Raw genomic sequence first — 25,948 nt, 5'->3', positions numbered from 1 at the left:
TAAAATAGACAAAGGCACTCAGCACATTTTTGGTCTTCTCAACTTACTTATTTCCATGGCTGACAGGTCTAGTTTTTATAGATGTAATCTAAACTTGATTTTAGAAGTCAAGCCAACTAGATTTAAATTCCTAAAGATACCACAAATCTGGAGCACAAATGAAAAAATTAACACACGGTAAGATCTACTTTTAGTTGACATGAGGGCCCAGTAGAACTCATCTGCTTTCTGAAAAGTAACTGAGAATCCAAACTAATATGTATTTACACATACAAACCAGTTTATTAGATTGTCAGCGATACTTTGAGACAAATTCAAGTTATTTTATTTTACTTCATATAAACAGAGGAAGGGAGGAAAGTTTTAAACTTCAAGCTTTGTTCAGCATGTGTGCAGTTAGCATCCACAAAAGCACCATTGGAAATGGAAGAATTAGCACCACAGAATTTGAGGACCTAACTGTTAACATGCATCACTGAAGAACTTGGAACATGAAAACTGAAGTAGGACGTGGTATGGTCTATTATAAACAATACAAGGCAACGTATGACTGGTTTTCATACGGTACAATACAATCACCAATCAATGAGAACCTTTGAAGTACAATACAGGACAAAAAACACTTTGTACCCTGTTAACACTAAAGCAGTTACAGATTTAAAAACGTGTTTCTTGTGAGAGGCAGTGGGTTGAAATGGTCCCTCCTCCTCAATTTTTAAATTCAGAGTTATATAGTTACATGATCTCTTAAGAAAGTATTTTCAAATCTATGTCTCTCTACCTCAATGCTGACAAATGGTCTTTTGAAAACTGAAAGGCTCGATCAGTTAAAAAACAAAACAAAACAAAACAAAACTCCTGATAGAGTCAAGAAGTACTCCAGTGTGGTGGAAGATATTCCACATAAGATCAGTTTGAAAAGGATGCCAATGGTGTTGACACTTGTCTTCCCTTCCGTGGAGGAATGTCAAGTACAGAAGCCTCGTATTCACGATGAACTGTGGTTCATTTCCTTCACCGAATGCCTTTACTCTGAAGTGTAACATAAGGGATTTATTCCTTAGTCCTCAACTGTTTTTGGAGTGTCATAGGGCTGTTCCTTATGCTGGATTTGACAACAGTGAAAAAGGTGGATATTCTCTCTGGATTTAGGGTAATTTGTGAGCTAAAGAAAAAATATTAATTTAAATTTAGCATTTATGAAATTTTAAAGGGAGTTTCACTATTTTCACAGTACATACCCATAATGAACATCATTGAAAACCTTTCTGTTAGAAAACATGTAACAAACCCTCAATTTTAAGTTGTGTCTAGGCCAATTTTGGCATAGTAGAAGATACTGTATAAGAAATGTGCAATAATAGATAGATACAGGTATATTCGGATCTCAATGCATTGATGCCGAGGAAAAAATATTTTTACTCACCAAGAGAAGAATATACCTTGAAGCATCTATGCAGACACATGAATCAATCATGTATCTGCCCAACTTCTAATTCTGGAATAGTGATAACAGGGTCATTCAGGAAAAAGTACTCAATTACAGGATGGCAGCAATTTTATGTTGTATATATTTAACAGCAAAACATTTTTGAAAATAGAATCAGTACTATATGGTAAGTTTACAATTCACCATTTCTATACTTGTAACACATGCGTTTATTTGTTTTCTGTTTTTAAAAATCCCACTAGGACCAACATCTTTCAGAATAACAATGTAACATTAAACAAAACCTTCTAAGGAAAATATTTAGCATCACAGAGATCTGAGAAAAGTCTGTTACTCAGCATCACAAAATACTCAATAGATCTACATTTAAGATTGTTCATGCCATGACATTAACACACCTTTGGGTTATTATATCTTATTTAAAAAAGAAAACAAAGAAACAAAGGAAAGAATTGACAAGGAATTTATCTTTAGTCTCTCGTGGGTAAGAGCAAACCTCGAAAAAACTTGACTCCTTTCTGTACCACGTAATGAAGACTGCATCTATGAAGCAACATTTACAATTCATAAAACATTTAAAACTAGTGATAGAAAAATGGTCACTGGAGAGAAAGAATTAAAAATAAATAGAATTATAGAAATATGTTTTTAAGTGAACTGTCCCCAAACAAAAAAGAAAGCAGTTTGTTCGCTTTGCAATAGTCTTCTGTTGAAAAACATTCTTGGAAAAAAGTTAGCCTAACCTTATAAATGTCAGAAAGATGTAAGGTTTCACTTGAGGAAAAAAATTTAACTTTTGAAAAAAATTATCCTATGCTTTTTCTGCTGAACCAAATCCACCGTATCAATTAACTACTAATTTTCTGAAGAGGAAACAGCCATACACAGCAGCACAACCATGTTACTGATTTACCAGGCAAGGCTGACTTGAGCACAGAAGAAACAAAACTGATTTCTTAATGTTTTAGGGTTACATTAAAAAAACTCAACCAAAACAAAACTGAGTTATGGCAGGCTGGCTTAGTAGTTTTGATTGCCCTTATATTTGACCAACATTTCAACACAAGGTAGTACCAATTAAAAACAAGATTTAAAAAATAAAAGCTGCCTAAAAATTGCTCAATGAAAAAGCCTTCACATTTTACAACATTTTAACCTCAAATGATTGTGCATTAACTTAGGGACTAACAGTTTTGCCATTATCACATACACTTTTGTTACACTTGAGTTTTATTTGTGTATTGTTCATTGGTTAAATTGTGTAATGCAATTTTCTATTAAGTTAAAATAGTTTGAATTATTACATTATATTATAAGAAGCTTCAGAAAAACACATAAGTAGGATAAATGTATAAAAGGATAAAGAATATTTTTTGGGATTTTAGGCAAATTCTATACGGACAAATAGCTAGTTCAAGGTAATAAAGTGCCTTCATTTCCAGGTAATTAATTTTTCACTAAAATACTTTAAGGCTTTATAAGAAACAACATTATGAGAAGTTTGATAGCTTGTGGGGTTATACTATTAGCATTCTTTCATAGTCTGTATTTCATTTAATCTTTTAATCCATATTAGGTAATTTTAAATAATTAACAGCTTAAAATAATCAAATCTGAATTATAAATTTTGAATTTATTTTATGAGGAAAGGGAAAGACGTATAATTTCTAAACGCTGTGATTTGTACATAAGACTCACATGTGGCTTGTGAACAATCCAGTTTATGTCATAATATACAGTAGCCAATGTCCCTCAAAAAATTCAACAGGATATTTAATCCCATGGCAAACAGGGCCATCATTTCATTCATTCCTATATTCTGTTGTCTTTACATTTAAAATGATTGTGCAGCCTTAAATGAAAAAGGCATAGAAAAATCTAAGATGAATTCTTCAATTACAGGCACAATGAATATTTTTTATTGCAATATCTTATGCATAATCCATATTGATGACAACATCTAATGTTAAAGTATTTATACTTGTCTTCATTTTGCTTCTACTACCCATGGATGTATCACAGTAAAATACTGGTAACCTAATAGAAGTATATATAATAGCCATAATCATACAGAATTCTATTTCTTCTCGTCATTTCTCTTTGGAGGATATGGGGGTATTATAAGCACAGCTGTGTACTTAGTTGTCTCGGCAGCTCCAGATTTTAAGAGAAATTATGACTATAAGGACATCAACTACTCAATTGATTATAACCAATAAAAACTAAAATGTTCGAATATTCTTTTGCAGAAATTTAGTTATTTTTATCAAAAAATTGCTAAAGTCAGGCACCAGATTAAATGGCCATGGTACCTAAAATGCTTTTCTAATTACCACTGAATTAATGTAAAATGTTGCTTAAATTAAAGGTTTTTGAGATTAGATGGAGGAGAAATCTAAACTTCATGGCAAAGAAGCAAAAGTTTAAGTTAAATGTTCTACATAATTAGAAAAACAAGAACTACCAGTAGGAAAAAAGTGCTAGCCTTCAAATTGGGTTTGGTTTTGCATCTAAAGCCTAGTAAGAGTAATTCCTGGGAATTAAAAAACAAATTAAAGTGGCATAAACCTTTATAATTGCACATTCCTTTATCAAAGTGGCACAAGTTACCAATATTTTAAAAATGCACACAATGCTACTTTTCAAAATCTAAGTATAAAGAAAGTTTTACCTTTTTCATCATAGTATAGTACAGTTTCACAAACTTAGCACAAGTATAAGTAGGAAGATGAATTATAACTTTCTAGAAACAGTATAGTGTGTTTTAAAAAAATAACTGCTAAGAACCTTTGTCATTATGAAGATTCAAATCCAAGTATAGCCAAAGCATTCCCATAAAATCTGAAAAGATCATAAAGAGTTTATTTAGGTGAATTTTGGTAATACTCTGCCACGCAATGCACAGACATGATATGCCCTTTTTTTAAACATTGGTTTAGTTACCTTGTTTTTATCTGACTACCTATTATACTTAGTCTCTTCAATCACTGAGGTGACAATATATGTAATAACCGAGTTTTGAAAACAATATTAAACACTAAGATTTCTAGCCTTGATTGTTCATTCCTATTAAGCACAGCAAAAATGTTTGATGTATGGGTTATTAATTTTCATGCTCCTATCTCTTTATTCTAAAGAGAAATGCTAAATGGAAATGTACAGAGATAATAAGGACAAAAGGACATTAGAGACCAAAGCACCAACATTTGGGAACAAATAAAATAATAACCAACTGTGTGGAAGTTCTCCATATTATTAAATTTGGTAAATCAGGCGAAGACAATAAAACATGAAGATCCCTCTACCTTGTAATAATTTTATTAATATATATTTTTAAACAAATGGCATGCACATAAAGTCAAATTTTTAATATTTTTGTTGTTTGGGTGTGATGAAGTTAAACTAGAGAGCTGTCTCATTATACACTGAGACCAAAAAACTTATATTGTTCATAGGAGGGAGAGATGTAAGGTCATGATTCTCAATGACAGGTCATCTGTCTTCTATTATGCCACGGGCTGAACGCTGTGGCGTAGTGTCTCACTTAATCAGGGTGAAAAATGCTGCTAAAATCATAACAGTGCAAATGTTAAAACTAGGATTAGTTCATAGTCATGGAATGTTAAATGACAAAAAAGAACCTGTTCCTTTTCCTGCAGTTTGAGAATCTTAATCTTGGTGTAAGAATGACCACATAAAAACGTACGAAAGAAATGCCCAATTCTATAAACTCTTCATCTTCCGAAGCTGTAGAATGAGATATAAATTGGCATCCTAGTCCTCTGAGAGAAATAACAAACTTAAAAAACATAAGTAAAATCAGAAAGGATCAGGCACGATAAATCACTAATAAAAACTCTCCCAAACCCAACATACTGATAGGTTAATCACAGAAAGGATAGATATTCATCCTACATAATTTAAACAACTTTCTTGTAGTTTCTGAGCATGAGAATATAATCCCTTGTTGGTAAATAATAATCTTGGATAGTGGCAGCATTTAAAAATTGTTAAGAGAAATACTTCAAATAAACATTGAATTGCAGAATATTCTTAGAAGCTGTAGATGTGTGGAGACTTCACACTATATGTGATATTCAAACTATATTTAGCTCATGTAATACCCCAAATAATACAAAATTCCACCATCTCTCTTGCTAATACACACAGGTATTTTCTTGACTTTGCAAATGTGAGGCATTGTATTTACCTAACGTATCTTTTCCCTGGTAGCACTTCTATAGTGACGACAAAAATAACCGAACATACCTAGAAGAGCCGTTCCTACCCCATAATTTAAGCTTGTTTTCTATTATTCAGCTCTTTTATAGTACTTTTCATTTCCAAAATGCCCCACAATTAGTTATAATAGTTATTTCTCATTGTATCCCCATGAGGAAGGCCAAGTTAATAAATTGCTTGTGCAGCAGCGTTGCTACACACGGTTTTTAGAGATCTGACGCATCTGCTCTGCTCTGCAGGCAGTTATCGAGCACTGCCCTCTGCTATGTATCTATAACATATGCTCCTTGGGGCCAAAGGCTGGATCTGGTCTGCTGTACATCCAGACCTAGCACAGTGTTTAGCTCATGCTGTATACAAAATAAATATCTGGTGACTTAATGAATGAGAAATGGGACTGAAAAAACAGAACAAAGAACGTCAACATGCTGCCCCTATTCCTCCCCCCACAATTGAAAAGCTATGCTTGCCCATTCTTGCTTCTCAACTACAAAAGAGTAGGTAGTATTACTCGTCTTAAATAAGAGTAGTATTACTCACTCTCAAATCACTGCGGCAAACGCCTATGGTATGCGTCCTCCAGAGTATCAATGACACAATTGACTGTTATACCACTACTCCTAAAACTTTCAATTAATCACTTTTCTTTCTGCAAAGTATTAAAATAAAAGTTGTGCTTCTGCATATGATGGACTATTCTTTTCTCAAGTTAATTCAGGCATAAAGAATCATGGAAATAATCCTCACAGGTGCAATCATTAGCATGAGTATGGAGAGTATCAGAAGGGATGGAAAGACAGTGACACATACACAGCAAAAGGAACTGGGAACCAGTGATTCTCCAGTTTTTTGGAAATTCATGCAGGAAAGCTAAGATCCTTGAAAAGATAGGGGTTTCAGTGAACTAGGTGAATGCTGAGGTTAAACCAGATGATGTCAAAAGTCTCTTCCAGCTCTAAAATTCCATGTTGTTCTAACTGGTTCCTCCTCTGACACGATGGGAATCTGCACAGTATTTAAAATATTTTATTTTTAAGAAAAAAGAATAAACTTGTGAATTTTGACATTCTGGAACTCAAACAACTGCGAGTATTGAAAGTTTTCTTTAAAACACCATTATCCCTTCTTTTGCAACAATACCATGTAAAGCCTTTTAAGTCCTGAATAAATCTACTTAAATTATGTCAATATAGTGTGGATATTATAATACTTTATATTGTCAGCAAAATTAGTAGCTAGGGGTTTGCTCCTACTCCCACTACTTTATGTGGCCATGCCCCCTGAAGAAGAGGTCTTAACAATGAAGTACAATTCATGACTTCATTTCCAATTCCAAAGAGAGAAAGCTGAAATTATTTCTTGTAAAAATTAGAGGCATGGTTTTAAATCACATCAGCAGAAAAACAAACGGTATTAAGTTTGAATCTCTAAGTTGCTGTACATATATTAATAAAAGCACTATTAATTAGAATATTTTGACTGAGAAGTAAGAAAAACATTATTAATTCCAAAACTGGGAAGCAAAAACGTAATTTTTATTAGCCAGAACCATAAATACATGGGCAGAGAAAAGATGATTTCCTATCAGCTTTAATTTCTGCTAAGCTAGGACTTTTCAAAATCCTTCAAACAGTGTGTACTTACTGGGAAATCAGGGTTATAATTCTTTATTTCACAACCTAAGACCTCTTTACCCTTCTAACATTAAACTGGTATCATTACTCATACTCAAATGGGAACAAGGGCCATATTCTCATTTTTCCAGATGGCAACAAACATTATTAACAGTTAATTAAAATTAATTACAACAACTAAAATGATGACGAACTGCTTAGAGAACCCATGCATACTGCTTAAAAGCAGTCAGCCAACTTTCTAGTTTAGAACATATATCCTGGAGGCTTAGTATGATAGCACTGCACGTCCTCCTTACGGGTTAAATTACACTAATGAGATTTTCTTGGTAATTGAAACGTAAACTGCCTTTTTACGAGAAATAAGACTTAGGCCAAATTCTACACTAAAGTAGGTCATGTTAAAGAGAAGTTTCATTTCAGTATTTTTGGAATTATCAGAATGAAATATGAACGTGGTAAAATAATTTAGGAACCATAAGGAGAAAAATAAGCCAGCCCTGATGGGCTAGTGGTTAAGGTTCGGCGCTCTCACCACGGCAGCCCGGGTTCGTTTCCCAGTCAGGGAACCACACCACCATCTGTCGGCTGTCATTCTGTGGCATGTTCCTGTGATGCTGAAAGCTATGCCACTGAGATTTCAATTACCAGCAGGGACACACATGGTGGACAGGTTTCAGTGGAGCTTTGAGACCAGACAGACTAGGAAGAACGACCAGGCCACCTGCACTTCCAAAAACTTGGCCATGAAAACCTTGTGAACAGCAGCGGAGCACTGCCTGACACAGCGCCGGAAGATGAGAGGTTAGGGCAAAAAGACGGGGCAGGGTTCCGCTCTGCTGTCCACAGGCGCACTCCAGGGTCACTAGGAGTCGGAATTGACTCAACGGGCACTGACAACCACAACAAGGAGAAAAATAACTATGAGATGGGAGAAGAAAGTCTATGTGTTTAGTGGTAGGCAGAAAGGCAGAAATAAGAAAATAAATGGATGTCAATGACCTAAAGCTTTATTAATATTCTCTCAGTAAACTGGCAGAACATTTCACTTGAGTGTCTTCCTTCTTCTGTAGGACTGAGAAAAGCACTGTAGCACTATATGTGGTTATGCTTTCCCTTGCCGAATAGTTGCATAAACACTGAAAATGTCTGTTGTGATGCTGCTGGTATGTGACTCAGTGGTTCTTCAGCTCCTTATTTTAGAACCTTAAAGGTGGAGACGGTAAGGATTGAGACGGACTAGCCAAAGGCCAGCTCAATCCTCTCTTGTATTTAGCTATATCAAAATTCAGACTCCTTCTTGGTAAGAACAGAGTTCTCTTGAAAAAGACAACAGCAGACAGTAAAAATCCACGCTTAGATCTACTGGTACACAATTTACTACGGCTCGCTGGAATCACAGTATAATTTTTGCTTAAATTTATTGCTGCTCCCCAGGATCTCAATGAATCTTTGCTTAAAATGGCAAAATTTAGGTAAATTCAATTGGAGCTTTCAGAAAAAGAAAAATGCAATCTGGATGTTGCTTTCATTGTATCTACTCCCCTCTCATTTATATAAATTATGGATCAAAGTGAGTTCCTAATAATAAACTGAGTTCATAAGGTCTATGTTATACAATTTTAAGAGTGCATAAAAGCTCCCCAGGCATCACCACATTGACAAACAATGACAGCACTCCTGGAAGCATGTTTTGATAGTAGCGATATCATAAGAAGAATCTCCTCACCTGGAATCATTTTTCCCATTTACTTTCTGAGGTCAAAGCAGAAATATAAAGCAAAGGAAACAAGGACAAGTTCCGTGGCCATTGCCATTGCTGAAGTGCCCTTGCCCAGTATCTCATAATTTAGAGTGTCCCAAAAGAGTACCTCTTGATGAACATAATATTAACTAAGGTGGGAGAGTTGTTTGAATGTTAGGAGTGCTGTCATTTAATATTAATGTTTGAGCGTATTTTGTCTCTTCGATTCTTACTACAGGTTTGCTGCCATGATTTTAACAGTAGTTGTGTGTCAGTCAAGATACTCAGGGAAGATCTGCTTATTTCTTGCCTGTTTATCATCAGCGATAAAAAGGAATTGCCTTCTGAAAACAGGGATGATCTCAAAACCGTTAGGCTGAGTGAGAGAAGCCAAATACAAAAAATATCTATTAATTTACAGGAAATTCCAGAATAGACAAACTAACCCATGGTGACAGAAATCAGATCAGTGATTGCTTTTGGAAGTCAGGATCGGGGGATGGGGTGGGTGTTGATTGGGAAGGGGTACATGGCAACTTTCTGGGGTGAGAAAAATGTTCTATGTTTTGATATTCCTCAAAACTGACTGAATGGTATGTTAATATCTGAACATTTCACTGTTTGTAAATTATACCCTAATACAAAATGTTAAAAAGCAGTACTACTAAACACAATATTCTTGTTGAAGCATCAGGAATTGGGTGGCATTTTTCTTTTTTTCATTTCAAAATTTTTCCTTTCACACAATTTTTCCCCTAGAGAGCAACATATCCCAGAATGGGATCCATGACTAATAAATACTCTAGCGATAACATGGATTTTATATCAGGGCACAGAACCAAAACAGGTTCTTCAGCACTGGAGAAAAACGACAAACTCTTTTATGGACCATACTAAATGTATCAGCTCTAAGAAAAGGGCATAAAATATCTTATGTTTAAAAAGTACACTAGAACAGAAAAGATTTTCCGAGACAGATTTATCATTGTGAAAATTCTAATCTATACAGGCATAAAAAAAATCAATAAAAACTTGGCTTGAATTCTACTTAAAGGTGATTATCGCAGTACAGCCTTCACTCTTTTCTTGGTTCCCCAAGGATGAGTGAGTACTGGCAGAGCAGTAGTACTCCATTAGCATCTAAAGGAGACTGATGAACTTCAAACATTTGGGCAGGAAGAAAACAAGATTTTATCTTATGCTACTTGGTGCACAATCGAATGGATATATGGTATATCACATCTTAAAACCATTTTGAATGCTAGTGGTTGGGGCCTAATTTATTAATGATTACCTCACCACTTCAAATCTAAGGGGTCATGTGTTCATCAACTTGAAAGAGGTTACACTGAGTTAAAATATCCAGTGAATTCCCAATTTCCTAAGAAATAACCTCATTACTGACAACTCTAAAAATAAATAAGGGAAAAAATTCTCTTGGTTCTGAGAAGAAAAGAGTAATATCCTGAAGAGAATTTATCTATAAGCGATGCCAAGTATTACGGGCAGAATTAAAACTGTAATCAAAAGTAAGATAATTATTTCTTCAATTTATTTCTTTTTGTAATTCCAATTCAAACCCACCAAAGCTTTACGTTGTCTTAAATCCACAAGTCATACAAAGACATATAAAATATAATTTGTCAACTCATCTCTACCTGAGATTAGAGGGGAAAAAAAATGAAAAAAGCAATTTCTTTAGCACAATGCCTGGCCTATGGAAGGAACTCAAGTATTTGTTGAATAAAAGAAAGAATGCTTTAGTTTCCCTCAGATTGCCACTTCTTATCTCATATAGCGGCTTCTTACTGCACATTAAAACTTCAGTATGATTGAAAGGGAAAACATAGGCACATACTTAATTAGTAAAAAGGAAAAAGCAATGTTCTGAAACACCTAAGCCACATGTCATTATTGCTGCTATTGTTGACATAAAAATCACATAAATATAAATCAACACAACTGTAAAACAACACAATAAATTTATACAAGATAACCAAGATTTTTAACTAAAATTTTCCTTTTAAAAACTCAATTAATGACACTGAAGAACATTGCTTTTCTAGAGTGAATAATAAAAACTTACGTAATTAATAGAATGGATAGTTGTATAATCTTATGTAAACATATCTGAGATAGAGAGATTTAAAGATTCATAAATACAAAATAAAAACAGAATATCACGTGCTAGAAGAGAGAAAAAATTATAGTTCAAGATGACAGGAAATGAGGAAAAGCTCAGTACTAAGAGGACCGGCTATAGGAGCCTCTTTATGATAGTAACTGAGCCCTAAATTATTATGATTCCTTTACTATCCAGAAACCAAGGGTTAAAGGGCCTATCAACTATCAAAGAGCTATTTTTTTGAGAGTCAAAGTGACCTACAGACATAATCTGTAATAATGTTTTCAACTTCAAAATAAACATGTGAGAAAACTCTTCTAGCTGAAAGACGAAAACAAATATTCTGAATAAAGCCCACATACTATCTCTCACTGATCTGGAAGCAAAGTAATAGAAAAGGAGACAGTGGGAAGCGGAGGGACCACTTAATATGGTCTAGTTTAAGTTCTGAAATGACTAGTTAAATGGTTTTGAAGAAGTCACATGACAACCTTAATATTTTTCCTATATGTTATAAAATGTTACATTACTCCAAAGACTCCTTCAGGCCACAAACCCAAAGCTGATGGCAGATTTAGACAAGAAAATGCTAGGGTGTCAAGCCCCTTTGGATACTTACGCCAATACTAGGAAACAGGTGAACGTAATTCTTTTGGTAGTGGGGCAACTGGTCCCCAAATCATGCAAATGGTCTAACGATCATCCATCTCTTTGAAAAAGGAGACAAAGCAGTTCCGATTTCCTCCAGCAACAGAACTATGCTTTGCTATTTCCCAGTCTGTGGACAGTTTATTCATTTTCTTAATGGTGTCTTTTGATGAGTGGGAAATTTCAATTTTGATGAAGTCTAAGTTATAATTTTTTTCTTTTATGAAAGTTAGTGCTTTTTGTTTCCTGTCCAAGAAATTTCTGCCTGCACAGTTGTTTGCTATTGTATTTGACTGAAAACAGCTTCAAGAGATTTTAACTAGCCCAACTCCCTTGCCTCTGCTATACCTGACAGTTCCTGTGGTACAAGGAGGCTCCCTTCCAATTTTGCATAATTTTGTTACACTTTACGGGGAACAATGGATTGGGAAGAATTAATAATCTTATGAATATTTATTAAATGCTTATTATGTGACAGAAACTGTGCTAACAGCTTCATGTACCCTAAGACATTTAATTTTACGAAAATTATGGTTGACCACAGGTTCTGTGCGGGCAAGGAACCCTATCTGTTTTGTTACTGATCCATCCCCTGGACCTACATGATTGCCCAGCACATAGTGAGTCATTACTAAGTACAAATTGAATGTTGATTGAACAAATTCTCACAATAACTCTATAAAGTTATATAATTTGCCCAAAATTACACAATAAGTGACAGAATTTGGACTTAACCCAGGACTGGCTGACACCAAAGTCTGTGCTCTTTACTATTCTGTACTAAGGCCACTGAGACTGCCTGATAACTCTGGGGGGGGACCCAGCACCTAAAAATACAGCTGAAATTATTGCTATTGCTTAAGGGGGTGGAGGAAATGGATTAAAATTATTGTTTTATTCCTCTCATAGCAAAACATAGGAACTTCTAATTAAGCTCCTTCTTGATAATCCTAGGCATATTGATTTTTTCTTAAAGATTTTATTTTTCACTTTTCCTTCTCTCCAAAGCCCCCCCAGTACATAGTTGTATATTTTAGTTGTGGGTCCTTCCAATTGTGGCATGTGGGATGCTGCCTCAGCGTGGCTTGATGAGTGGTGCTAGGTCTGCACCCAGGATCCAAACTGGCGAAATCCTGAACCATGGAAGCGGACCACGCGAAGTTAACCACTTGGCCACGGGGCGGCCCCTGATCTTTTTTTAATTTATAACTACGTGATAATTTGTGCAGATTGAGCCAATATGAAACTTTTATGGCCATAGAAATCTAGAGACAGAAAAATTCAATCTGCATGTAAGAATCTGGAATTTAGCCTGCTAATTCCTCAGTGATGCTACAAAACTGTGGTTAACTGGGAATGCCAGGAGCAATCATTTATTTAATGGAATTTCCTAGTCAACCACAGAGCTTTAACCACAATGCTTTTCATCCTATTGAAACCGAATCCTATTGAATATTGAATAAATACAATATACTGAGCATGATTAAAGTTTGCATGTGAATGAGAATACTTCGATGCTCTAGAATCTTCACTGTTAACTACAATCATTGTGCAATGATGTAAATGAAGAAGATGTGGGTTCTTGAGTTAATTTGATAAAAACTCAGAACATCCCTTTCAAACAAGTTTTTGAGAAAGCCTGCTTCCAACTTATTAAGTGGTCATTTATCTCTTCTTCATAAGGATGTAGAAAAAAATTCTCTAGTTGATTTTTAATTATTAACTGAACTTACTGTGAAAATGAGGTAGTTTTATCTCCTAAATTCTCTAAATAGCATTTTTGGAAGGCTACACTGCAATGCAGGTGCCATGAAAAGATTTGTGTCGATAGGACTGGAAGGGATCTATATTCTGGCCATTAGGATCAAGTTCTGGAAGGTTCCCTAAGGTGGGAAGCTCGGGCAGTAAGACAAGAATAGAGAGGGTCAAAGACTCAATAACTAGAGGCAAAGAGGCTGAATGTAGGCAAGCGGTTTGTGTATACTGAGCACCAATAAAATGATTTTGGCCAGGGCCAAAACTGATAGCAGATTGAGGGCAGAATTAATTGAGCCTAAAGATGTGACAAAAATAGGAAACTATATAGAATGCATTTCAAAAAGTGATTTAAATTAGCTATAAAAACCTGTTTAATTTTACAAAATTTTGATTTCAAGTTTACCGTTTAAAATTTCTAGTGTTATTATGAAAGCCTCAATGAGCAGTGGGCTCCTTATAAACCTTGGTATTCTATTAGATCACTAAGTGAGCTACAGCAAATCACTTATCCTGCTGGGCCTATTTTCTTCACTGTTAAGTGAGGTTAGTGATTTGAACTAATGTAAGTCAGTATTTTCATCAGGATGAAATGAGATATAGCATGTGAAAGAACTTTGAAAAATACGTCAAATTATATGTAAATTATTATAATTTAGAATTCCATATTCTTTTTATATTTAATTTAATTAGAAAATATTTCAGAATTAGTGGCCAGTTATGGAAAAACTTTCAGGACAAATCAATCTTTTGTACCACTAACTAATTGAATTTACCCATTAATGGCTTCTCATTGCAATGCATCTACAGTGAAAATTATTACAACTTCTGACTTACAGACACAGTCACGGCAGAATCAGGCTTATTCCATTTGGCTAAGACATATGTGAGACAGTCATAGTTGAGAACATGGATGGATTTTTGTAACTACAGACTTGTGGAGAGAAAAGGAGTTTGTGAAGATATAGTATACGTAATGAGAGAAATAAAATTCAGGTGAGGATGAATACAAAAGCTGAGGGCAGGGAGGGCAAATATATGATACGAATGTCACGACTCCTTGCCTTCCCCATCCTCTCCCTGTCTCAATCCCCCGGCACACACAGAAATCACAGCAGTCTTTTCTGATGAGCCTGCGTGGGGCTTCACAGTCATCTCCAACCTAGAGCTCAGGAAGCCATTACCAATTGAACAGTAGGCACATGAGATGAAACAGAATTTTTTCATCCTAGAACATCAACAGAGATTTGGAATGGGGAAGACAGAATTATTATTTAAAATAGTATCGCTGTAGTTCTCTAAATTTACACCAATGAAATGTATTTTGAGCACTACAACAGAATGTAGATAATCATATTTAAAGGAAAAATTGTTAAAGGGAAAATAACATACGGCATTTTATGATAGATAGCTTCAAATACACTTCTCATATATAACCAACGCACTGCCTGGCACATGGCAAATAATCAGATGAATATCTACTGAATGAAAAAATGACAGTCTGATCAGGCTCCAAAACCTGCTTTGAATTAAATAACTTTGAAGATGGCACACAAAGTTAATGGCAGAGGAATATTTTTCTTTTGTAAATTGATGTACCTCTAGTCCCTAGTGTAGGGCCTGGCACACAGCAGCCACTCAACATCCACTGAGTGAACAGAACAGGATCATTTATCTATTAAGCAAGGGAAAGAATATTTCTGAAGTAAAATTTAGGATGTGCAGGAAACAAAAGATCCCATATTCTACCACACCTTAATTTGTGAGTCAGTCTTTGAAATAAAATGACATAGTATTTCTTATCAGGTTTTTAAATTATCACTTTCATTCCCACTTGTCGCCATTTTGATTTGTCTGTTAAGTACTTCGATCCTGAGGCAAAAAGATTTCTAAGGCAAAACAGGAACAGAAACAGTGATGATTAAGTGAAGAGAGATGATTTAAGTAATCAGCATAGTGTTCGCGTGGAGGGGACTAGAAAAGAGGGAGAAACCGTCTCTGGTTCTAAACTTAAATTTAAGTTAAGGAGATAGGGTTTTTACACAGGAAACTAAGTTTTAAGTTTTCAACATATTTAATCAAGTTTTAGGCTGTGTCTAAAAAAAAATCTTTTGGAAGTGGAAGAACTGCCTATTTAAAGCTTTTGGTGTACAGGGCCAGAAGATATATATACATATTATCTATATTCTCTCTATATATTACCTCTCTATATTATATATTATATATATATATAAATCAAGTGGCAGGGTAAAAAAGAGGACTGGGCACATTAGACAGAGAAACAGCACACTGAAAAACTTTACTAAAGCAACCATAACTAAATATGAAGGATGTCAAGAAGGAAAGGATGGTCAATAAACGTCAGATAAATCAAAGAGGATCCGTAGAAAAATGAGAGAAGGCTACACAAGGAAGTTGAAAGTAACTTTAAGAGAAGTTTCACGGACTCCGGGGATGTAGAAATTAAAAGGTTCTTGGGGACCATCCACAATTGACGGATAATCAAGATGGGGCCTACAGAGGGTAGATGACTTGCCCCAGACTCGGGTACAAGGCACAGAGCCAGGGCTTCTCAGGGATAACACAGCACCCTTGCCTCTGTACCACACTGCTGCACACCAGGAGGGCAAAGGTGAGACCTTAGGAGTCTTTAAATTCCATGAGTGCTGTAAATCATCGTCCAAATAATACACAACCAAATTTTTTTGGCACAAAAAATTTTGTTTTGTATTGTATTGTACAATTTTATTGTAGCACAAATATAGTGAGTAATTTGGCATTCACATTCATTTTATAGTTATCTTGTAACAAAATTACTACAACTAACTTGTCACTTAGAATTGAATCAATTAAAAATCTACTTTCAGAGTCAAGTTGTGCTTACCTAAGATTGATTCAGTTCTTCCACATGAAATACAAAAAATCGCCATCAAATAAAAAATAGATTTTACATAATATGTCTCAAGTCAGATGCAGACCACCTTAAGGTACTTCTGGAATCCCACCTTGGTATGTCATTAAATATAATATTTGGGTCTTTTCAAAAAAATGAGTCAAACAATAAATGGTGATTAACAAACCAAATTGCACATAGTTACCTAATGACCCAAAGGATCCCTTAAATAGGAGTACAGTTTAATAACGCTTGAAGTATAAAGCACGCTAGCTTTAGTTATTACAAATCAAACAGGCATCCTTTATTCTAAGTAAATGTAATATTATACTTGATAAAGTAGGTAAATAATTCTCAGAAAAAGGCTCAGAACTTGGTGAATTTTCAGGCTGAAGTTTACCATATTAGATAAAGATTCCTACTGGCAAAATATTAGTGCCTGGCTTATGTTAGAGACTATAAACAGGGGAGCAGTTAAGTTCTAGGTTGCTGGCAGTGTGTGTGCTGAGGTTTGCACGGAGCTAAATGAATTTCTGTGATTTAGGGGTGATAATGGTGAGAAACGAAGAAAGATCTTAAATAGTGACAGGAGCACTGTAAAGAAAAAAAGGTAATTGTTCAGTATGTTACTGAACCAGACGCTCCACAACTTTCACTAAGTCTTTTCAACTCAAAAAAATTTTCCCCCTACTGAAAAAGCATTTCTAACTTTATTATGGAAATGAAAGGAATAATGAGATTCAATTTTAAAGAATTTTCTTTGAAGTAAATATTATCGATATGTTGCAGAAGATCATTAAAGAAAAATCTAGGTGCTACAAAAATTATGGATTTAAAATTCTAAATTAATTGCTTTGTCTGAAAAATTCATAAGACTACATTGATATTATGAATTGTTGAATTCATAAAATGAAGAAAGATTCAGTTATCATTATCCAAGAATCATGATCAACCAGTTTTTGTGTTAGTTCCAAGATAATTTAGGCCAAGAAAAGGTAGATTTTTTTTCCTATGTCAAAATCATGAGCATAATATTCATAGCATTTCCAGTTATTTAGATAGACACTGCTTGCAGAATTTCAAATTTCACTGACTTCTTGAAAAAATTTTAATAACAGAGAAAGAGAATTTTTTTTTTGGTGAGCAAGATTGGCCCTAAACTAACATCTGTTGCCAATCTTCCTCTTTTTGCTTGAGGAATATTGTCGCTGAGCTAACATCTGTGCCAATCTTCCTCTATTTTGTATGTGGGACGCTGCCACAGCATGGCCTGATAAGCTGTGTGTAGGTCCATGCTCGGGATCTGAACCCACAAACCCTGGTTTGCTACAGCAGACTGTGCAAACTTCACCACCATGCCACTGGGCTGGCCCCAAGAGAAATTCTTTGAAGAAAAACTTCTGAAAAATAAGAGCTTTAAGAGTGTTTCTTAGGTTGAAGTTTTTCTTACTGCCAATGATTTTGAAAGTAACATTTGAAACACTCAATTTGCAGAAAATGCACTTTTATTTATGCCTATTTCCTCCCAAATTACGTTTCTAATAAAGCTGCTTAAAGGTAAACAGTTTCATATTCTACTAAGCAAAGATTACGAAATCATTTAGTGAACATTAACACTGTCAAATTCCAGAAAAACTTCCAATCTATTATGTAAGAAATGAGAAAACAATCCTAGAATATCCATAGGAAAAATCTACAGAAATTCCAGGATTGAAGCCTAATTGCCCTGGTAACTCTAACCTTAAACCTTCAACAAAGAAACAAACAAATAAGTACAAATATCCCTTTGGAGTCCCCATGAGACCTAGAGTCGTCTTTCCCCGTAAATCAGTACAAAGCTTCCAGGATATAACCTCCTTCATTTGCAGTCACCCAAAGAGTATAAGGATCTCTCAATATAAGCACAATTGCTTTATAATGGTAAATCTTTTTACATGTGAGAATTATAATAATACAGGATATAAGGACCATACTTGGACAGTTAAGTGGCAATAACTATACACCCATTCTTGATGGGAGAAGAGTTAAGGAAATATGTTGCTTCTTTAAAAAAAGGTTGAGAAGAAAGTAGAATGGTGGTTGTCAGGGGAGGGGGAATTGTTTAATGGGCATAGAGTTTCAGTTTTGCAAGATGAAAAGATTTGGAGATTGGTTGTACAACAAGGTGAATATACTTAACATTAATGAACTATATACTTAGAAATAGTTAAGATGGTAAATTTTATGTCATGTGCTTTTCTTACCACAATTTAAAAATATCTGGACAAGACCAGGAGAGTGAGATATTCAGATTGACTAAGGATATTTTTTTATACTTCTAATACATTATAGATTTATATCCAAAAAAAAAATATTGAGAAAAGTCATTTGAGACTTAGAGGGTCAACTTGTCAGAAGACTTGACTCAGGCTGGAAAGACTCAGAAAATGTTCTGGTTGTGAAATCTTTGGAGTATGCAACCAGTGGTTAAATGTTAAGTAGCTTGAATTTGAGCTTTGGAGGCAGGGGAGAAACTAGCATTCCTAGTGATCATTGCCCACAAAGCTAGTCAATATGACAGTACAAAATCTTACAGTAAACACTTGGATTTATGTATTTAGCTTCTCTGTGTTTAAAGTGAGGCCTAGATATTACTTAACAGCATAACCAACAAATCATTATCTATGGTGTTATCCATACACCACGGTGTTATGGCTGACGGTATTAAAACCTAAACAATTCCAACTGGAAATATACGGAAGAAAGGATGCAAGTGTAAGTCCATGACAAAGAATGGCCTCCAGACCACTTGTATCAGAAAAAGCAAGGCAAAAACGCCAATTTCTGAACCTCACCCTGGACCAACCAAATCAGACTCTCTGGGGGGATGGGGACCTGAACTTACATTTTTAATATTCTATGTACACTAATGTTTGAGGAAGACTGGACTAAATTTTAAAGGGAGAAACTGCTGTCATTTCAATGGAGGTTAGAACTCATTAAAGACAAATAAACAGTTTAATGCCTAAGGGTATTCTTGATGACATCATCACGGCCATGATTCTTTGAGTTCCTCAAAGGCATACCGGAGATTGGATTAAAACAATCTCTTTGAAGTATTAGAAGAAATACATTCCTGGGTGAGTCAAATGGTAGTTTGTGCTGCAAGAGCCAGCTGTCTGGCTAAGCTTAAAATTTCTAGAACTACAATGAGAACATTTGTTGCTCTCAAGCAGGAATGACAAAGAGAAAATATTTGGCATGAATGCTGTTCTTCTCCTTCCCTCTAGATGCAGATTTCAAGTTCTCAACATAGCACTTTAGGGCAGCCAATCAATTGTAGTAACAAACAAGAAGAAGCCAATTTGTCATTACTTCTCCAGGGCATGGAAGTGGGAGAGGGAAAGATTGGGTTCTCTTTAAAATTTTACACACACACACACACACACACACACACACGTGTAATATTCGTGCACAGTAAAATTTACTTGGCTAAATATTTAGAAATTGTAACACAGATATAGTATATAGACTTTGGTGTAATACATTTCAACTTACTCAGATTTCTCTCTACAAGGTATTATTATGTGTCCACTGAAATTTGGAAATGTTACAGTATCTCGAGAAAGTACAGATGACTGGAAGAAGTGACAAGAAAACGTGGACCATGCAAGTCAGAACTGAGTTTCATACTAGATCCCTGAATTTAGATATTATTGCCACAGCTACCCTTTTCCCCTTTACAAAGCCTTGAAACTCATCAGGAGAGAATCTCAAATATTACTTGCAGCAATAACCAACTTACTTGGAAACCTGTTCTCTAAAATAGAAAATTTAAGATGAAATTAGCAAACTACATTGTTTCTTTTCATCTTAAGTTAAATTAGTAGTGCAAGAAAAAATGGAGAATGAAAACATTTATTTTATTGCTTCAACCTTTAAATAGAATTTAATCTGGATTTTTATAAAGAAAAGCTTTATTTGATAATATCCAATAATCTAGTCTTCCTATTTTCTGTATTATCACTTATGTCTTTCCAAATAAACCTGTAGCAGGTATTTTTGAAAGAGCAATATAAGTACTGAATTTATTCCTTCATATAATTGTTTCTGAAAAAAATGATTAAACGTGAAAATTTTCTTATGAACATTATAAAAGCTTGATAATTTTGCAGGGCAAATTTCATAAAACCTATCTTAACTAATTCATTTAATTAGTAAAGCTCATGAAAATTTGAAAACTCTGTCTTATGTTGTTTAGCAATAACAACGGGTGGGAGGAAATAAGTTTTTTCTTAATATATTTTTAGAATAATACTAGAAAAATTTAAATCACACTTCTTTATCCAATCTGGTAAATTAACAGAAGACCTGAATACAATAAGTTCCAAGTACTATTCCCAAGAAATTCTGACTCTCAGAGTTGAAAAGAAGCTGCATGGCAACAACCGTCCAGCTTTTTTTCAGATTTATTACTTCCCTTTATGCATCCTACATTAAGTGCACGTCTAGTCTCTGTCCTAAATAATTCCACTAACAGGGAGGTAACCCTACTTCTTCAAGTTTGCCCTCATGTTGAGGCGAAATCTCCCATAAATCTCCTATAAATCTCTATTCTGCCTGAAGCCTGCTCAGATTATAATTCTAAAATTTAATATTTTTAAATCTAGAATTTAAATTGTAGCTATAATACAAACAGGATAGAGAATTTTAACAAAAGTTACACTGCCTTGTAACGATCCTTTTCATTTGGTAACTCTTTCTGTTATGTCGGCTGTTAATCTCTTTCACAATTAGGAATTCATTCATTGTTTTGGAGCACTAATCTTTGAAGGGGTAGTGGTTGGAAAGAGAAATTAATGAAGTTGCAGAACTGCCAAATGTCTATCTATTAATTTATTTAGTACTTCTGACAGGATCTGATCCACTAGAATGACAGTTACTAAGAGGTTATGTATAGTTATAGACTATATCAATTACATAGATTTATATATAATATATGGTTTTATTAATTTTGATCAACACATTAATTATAGACTGTCCACAGGATGGCAAACATAATATAAATTATTTTTAAATATGTAAGTACGTTTTTCAAATAACATGCTCATTCAGTGTCCAGGTGAAGTATGTCTAAATTTAAATCAATGCGTCCAACTGTTAATTTGAAAAAAGTACCATAAATACACACAGTATATATATAGTTTCTCTATCCTACACATGTAGATAGGACACAAGAAGATGGTAAAATATTATATGCTTTTAACAGAAATTAGTATATTTCTTACCACTTACATATCTTAAGAGATAATCAGCATTTTAAGCTTTAGCCTTTATTTTCTATTTACTTAGCCTATTTTAGTAATTATGAACCATTTGAGTTATATGACATATGTCACAAAATGAAAATGAAGAGACTAAACTAGTTGTAAGGTCCCTTCAATCTTAATGTTTAACATTCAGTAAAACTTGTATTAATAAATCTTTAGTACAGAAATTGTTCACTTTCCTTTACTAAGATTTATACACCAGAGTTATTTAATACATTAAAATTATGCTTCAGTCTCCGTAAATTTGGAAGCTAAGCTTTCATATAAGGATTCATAATTGTTAATTCCTATCAGCATTATCTCAAGATAGCTGTTAAAAAATCAGAGGGAACCAAGAAAAGTTATTAAATATAATGAAAATAAAAAGGAAAGAGAAAAATTTTCACCTAAACTCTAGTCAATTTATAAAAAATGTTGCTCGTTTTAAGATTTGTCAACTTCTCAAGGCAGAATGAGCAGCACTGAGTACTCTTTCTACCAAGATGCTACAGCTGTTTTGACCAAGTTTCTCCTTTATTATCTTTTATAGCTAAGGTAAAATCACATCAACCTGGGCAGCGGTTCTTAAACTGTGGTCCCCAGATGGGCAGAATTGGCTCACCTGGCAATGTGTCTGAAACACACAGTTTTGGTCCTCTCCTTCCCCACTCCCCCAGACCTATGTAACAGAAACTCTGGAGGTAGGGGCCAGCAATCTGTGGTTTAACAAACCATCTAGGTGATTCTTAATTATACTAAAGTTTGAAAACCACTGGCCTAGAGCAATGCAGAAAAATGTGTATGCATCTGTAAATAGAGCATTCATCTCAGTTTATCCTGCCGGATTTAAGGAAAAAAGAGGAAACTTGGTAATTAAATAGGAAAATAAATGAAATGAATGTAGAAAGTGTGAGATGGCGGAAAAAGTTGCAAAAAACAATAGAACTCTCCCTAATATTGATAAGACTTATTTCCAAACCAATTTAACATAATCAGTTGATTTCGGTTCATGAAAATGAAATGGTAGACTCACAGTGAATAGTATTTTGTCTCCTCTCTACCCTTAAGGGTAGAATTGGGATGACCCATCTATATCCTAATCATCTGATCCCTTTTAAAAATTGACAATTGTTTGAAATAGATGGTTCGGATTAAAGGTTCAATCTGTAAACTATATTAAAGATCAAATAAATTGTATTTGTTAGCACCATACTTCAACCAATCAGATGAACCCTCAAATAAGCCAGTGTCTCTTGGCGGCACCAGCCCAATATATAGGGAATAGTTTTGGATAAGATAATTCCCAGTAATCTGAGGCAGATTTACAGTGGTGGTTGAGGGTAGATTGTGCTTTATTCGTCTGGGGGTTAAATTTCACAGTTAAGTCTTAAAGGCAGTCAGGCCTAAGAGAATGAGCACAATCTTTGGCTTGGTGTCAATTTAGGTTCAAATATATTAGTTCTGAAATACTGAACAAGTTTCTGAATCTCTGGAAAATTATATTAAGATGGGGATGATAAAAGTGTTGTTTATGAGGATTGGAAATAATAGATATAAGGGGCCCAGCAATGCCAAGTATGTGGTAGGCATTCAATAAGTAATAGGTATTAGTAATAATGAATCTTGACTGATTCTTCCTTTTGTTACCACCTTTTCTTTAAAAATGGTCATGGTGCAATTTTTTCTAGAGGCTAAATTCATTTCTGAAATTACCTGTCAATCACGCTAGACAAAACATTTTCTGAAGATCCACTGCGTATTGAAAAGTCGGAGTAACTGACCTCTCAGTCCCTATCATCCCGAGTGAACCGTTTTCTCTTCATCCTAAACTGCTATACAGGAATACATAGGAGAGAAGCTGAGCGAAGTAGTCGTTCTTCTTTCTTAGAGTCTATAGATCTATTTATAGGGCAATTTCTAAATTTGCAAAGTGCAGCTTCAGTTTTCTTTGTATTGTATTCCAACTGTCATTTGAGCAAATAAACAGGATGTAATGGGGCCACGGCGGTAGTGGGAGAAATTCGTATTCTTACCCATTTCCAAAAGAGTATAGTGTATGGGAGGGAAGAAGGGAAGAAAAGAAGGTTATGAGTGATGGAATTTTAGAATTCTATTTTTACACCTGATTATACTAGGGTTTACCCTTTTTGGAGAATTTACTAAATAGCAATTGATAAAATTCCATAACAAACTCAACTGAACCTTCGAAATATTTTGTCCTATTGAAATGCTAGACTGACAATCATTGGTATAAACCACATCGTTACTCTGAAGAACCTAGAAATAATATACAGCAGTTTCTGAAGTAAATTAGCAAAGGACAAGGAATGTTTTGTATCTAGGTCTTGTATACATCCTTATCCTTATACCTAAATCATTATCTTATGGTTCTGTTGTTTTATTTGCTGGGTAGTTTTGGCACTTAGGTGTGTTCTTTTGGTAAAGTTGCTTGGAATGTTTGAAATAGAAAGCTAAGAAAAACGTCTACAGAATGGTAAGGGCAAAGGACTGCCAGACTAAACCATTCTCTCATATCCCACTTAGATTTCAAACAACAGCGAAGCAGCAGCAATCACAAACCTGAAACGTATCTACTAGTTTGACGAGAGGGAGAAGAGAGAAAAAAATTGCTACAATAGCCAGTTCGCTCTCTAGAATTTGTTGAGAGGAGACCAACCAGATTGCTATTGTGAACTACCGCCAGGCTTAAGATTGTTTTATTACATTGAATGTTTCTGCGATGGAATTTTACGTGCACAGATATTTTTGAAACCAACAAAATACACATGTGTATATGCACCTCAAAATACACTTTGTTTACTGTTAAATACTGTCTTTGATAAACAAAAAAGACAGGCCTAGGGAGAAAGGTGCCACTCTTTCTTAATCCTCTCTATTGACAGTGGTGGTGGCACTGCATACTGGAGGAGTGCGGTACCCAAATAAATGCCTCTAAGACAAAAAATTTTGTGTCCTGCTTCTCTTCCCCTCCGATCATCAACCTCTGCGGTTTCTCAAGGCTAAAAACAAACAAACAAACAAACTCATTATGATGTTTTACCTTTGCACACCCTAGTAGTTACAGGTCCTCTAAAGCAGAACAACATGATTCACAGTTCAGTGTCCTTCCTGATTTTCTTTGTTAGACATCATTACTTGTAACAGGAAGTTCAATAGGACCAAGGAAATAGGGGTCAAAGGCAGTACTTGATTCTCAGGAACCACTGCAATGAGAATTGCAGTGTATTATTTATCAATGCAATTTATGGTTATTTAAGGAACAATGACATTTCAGCAAGTGATGTGAATTTTTCAAATTCTTTTGTCATGTGGAATATAAGAAATGATTACAGAAGTTGTAGAGACAAGTGATGCTTCCAAGAATGAGACCTCATATAAGATAATAAAAATATTTCTTTTAAAAAAATTAAAGCATAGGATAGTTACGTAGTTAGTATCTAACAATTTGGTCTTAAAAAGCACTAGGAAGAAAGTTTTATTTTGTGTGGCTAGAGAGATACATACGTGTTATAAAACTGTATGTTCTTTTGGGTAACATCACAGGTTGCTGCACTGTAATAGTTTTTAATCTAAAGAGAGACTCTCTTACTCACACTCTCCAATTCTGGTATTCTCCATCTATCTTTTCTTTCACACTCTATTGATACAGAATCGCAAAAGTTTAGAGTAGGAGGGAACCTTCGCTTCTAGCACAATCTTGTTCATTTTTCATATAAGGAAGCCATCCAACAGAAGTTAAATGATTTGCTCAGGGTCAGGCCACACATACTGGCAGAATTAGGTCTTACTGTTCTTTCTCAATGCTCTTTTAAAGGCTAAATAGAGATTTAGTTTTGAGAATGACTTCTTTCTTTCATTTCTGGTAGACTGATTTCTTTTTGTTACAGGCAAGCAAAATAATAAGCCACTACTTTTCTCTTCTCTCTTTCTTCTTTTATATCTGCTACCTCTAGGCAACAACCTCATCGAATCCACAACAAATACTAAATAAAATCCTGAAAATGAGTATTATCGTACAGAGCCATTTTTTCCTAAGAAAAATACAACACTAAATATTTCTGAATATAGGACTCTCAGATAAAACAAATTCTGACTTAATCAGCTCAAATAAAATAATCAGACTTAGACCACTATTTTGATAAAGACAA

The 25,948-nt window shown here is 34.7% G+C and overlaps 1 protein-coding gene across 1 annotated transcript in view; it reads right to left on the bottom strand.

The window, feature by feature from the left end:
* Positions 1-258: 258 nt before the first annotated feature.
* PURG (purine rich element binding protein G) overlaps positions 259-25,948 on the bottom strand; it is a 34,542-nt gene continuing 8,852 nt past the window's right edge. The window contains exon 3 of the mRNA XM_070598575.1: positions 259-1,165. Coding sequence (XP_070454676.1) covers positions 1,061-1,165 — 105 coding nt within the window. The 3' untranslated portion in view covers positions 259-1,060. The remainder of the gene's footprint in view (positions 1,166-25,948) is intronic.

Source organism: Equus przewalskii, chromosome 28, assembly GCF_037783145.1.
Source record: "Equus przewalskii isolate Varuska chromosome 28, EquPr2, whole genome shotgun sequence".
Classification (NCBI taxonomy): domain Eukaryota; kingdom Metazoa; phylum Chordata; class Mammalia; order Perissodactyla; family Equidae; genus Equus; species Equus przewalskii.
The sequence above is the reverse complement of the archived record's forward strand: the minus strand, read 5'-3'. Positions and strand labels throughout refer to the sequence as shown.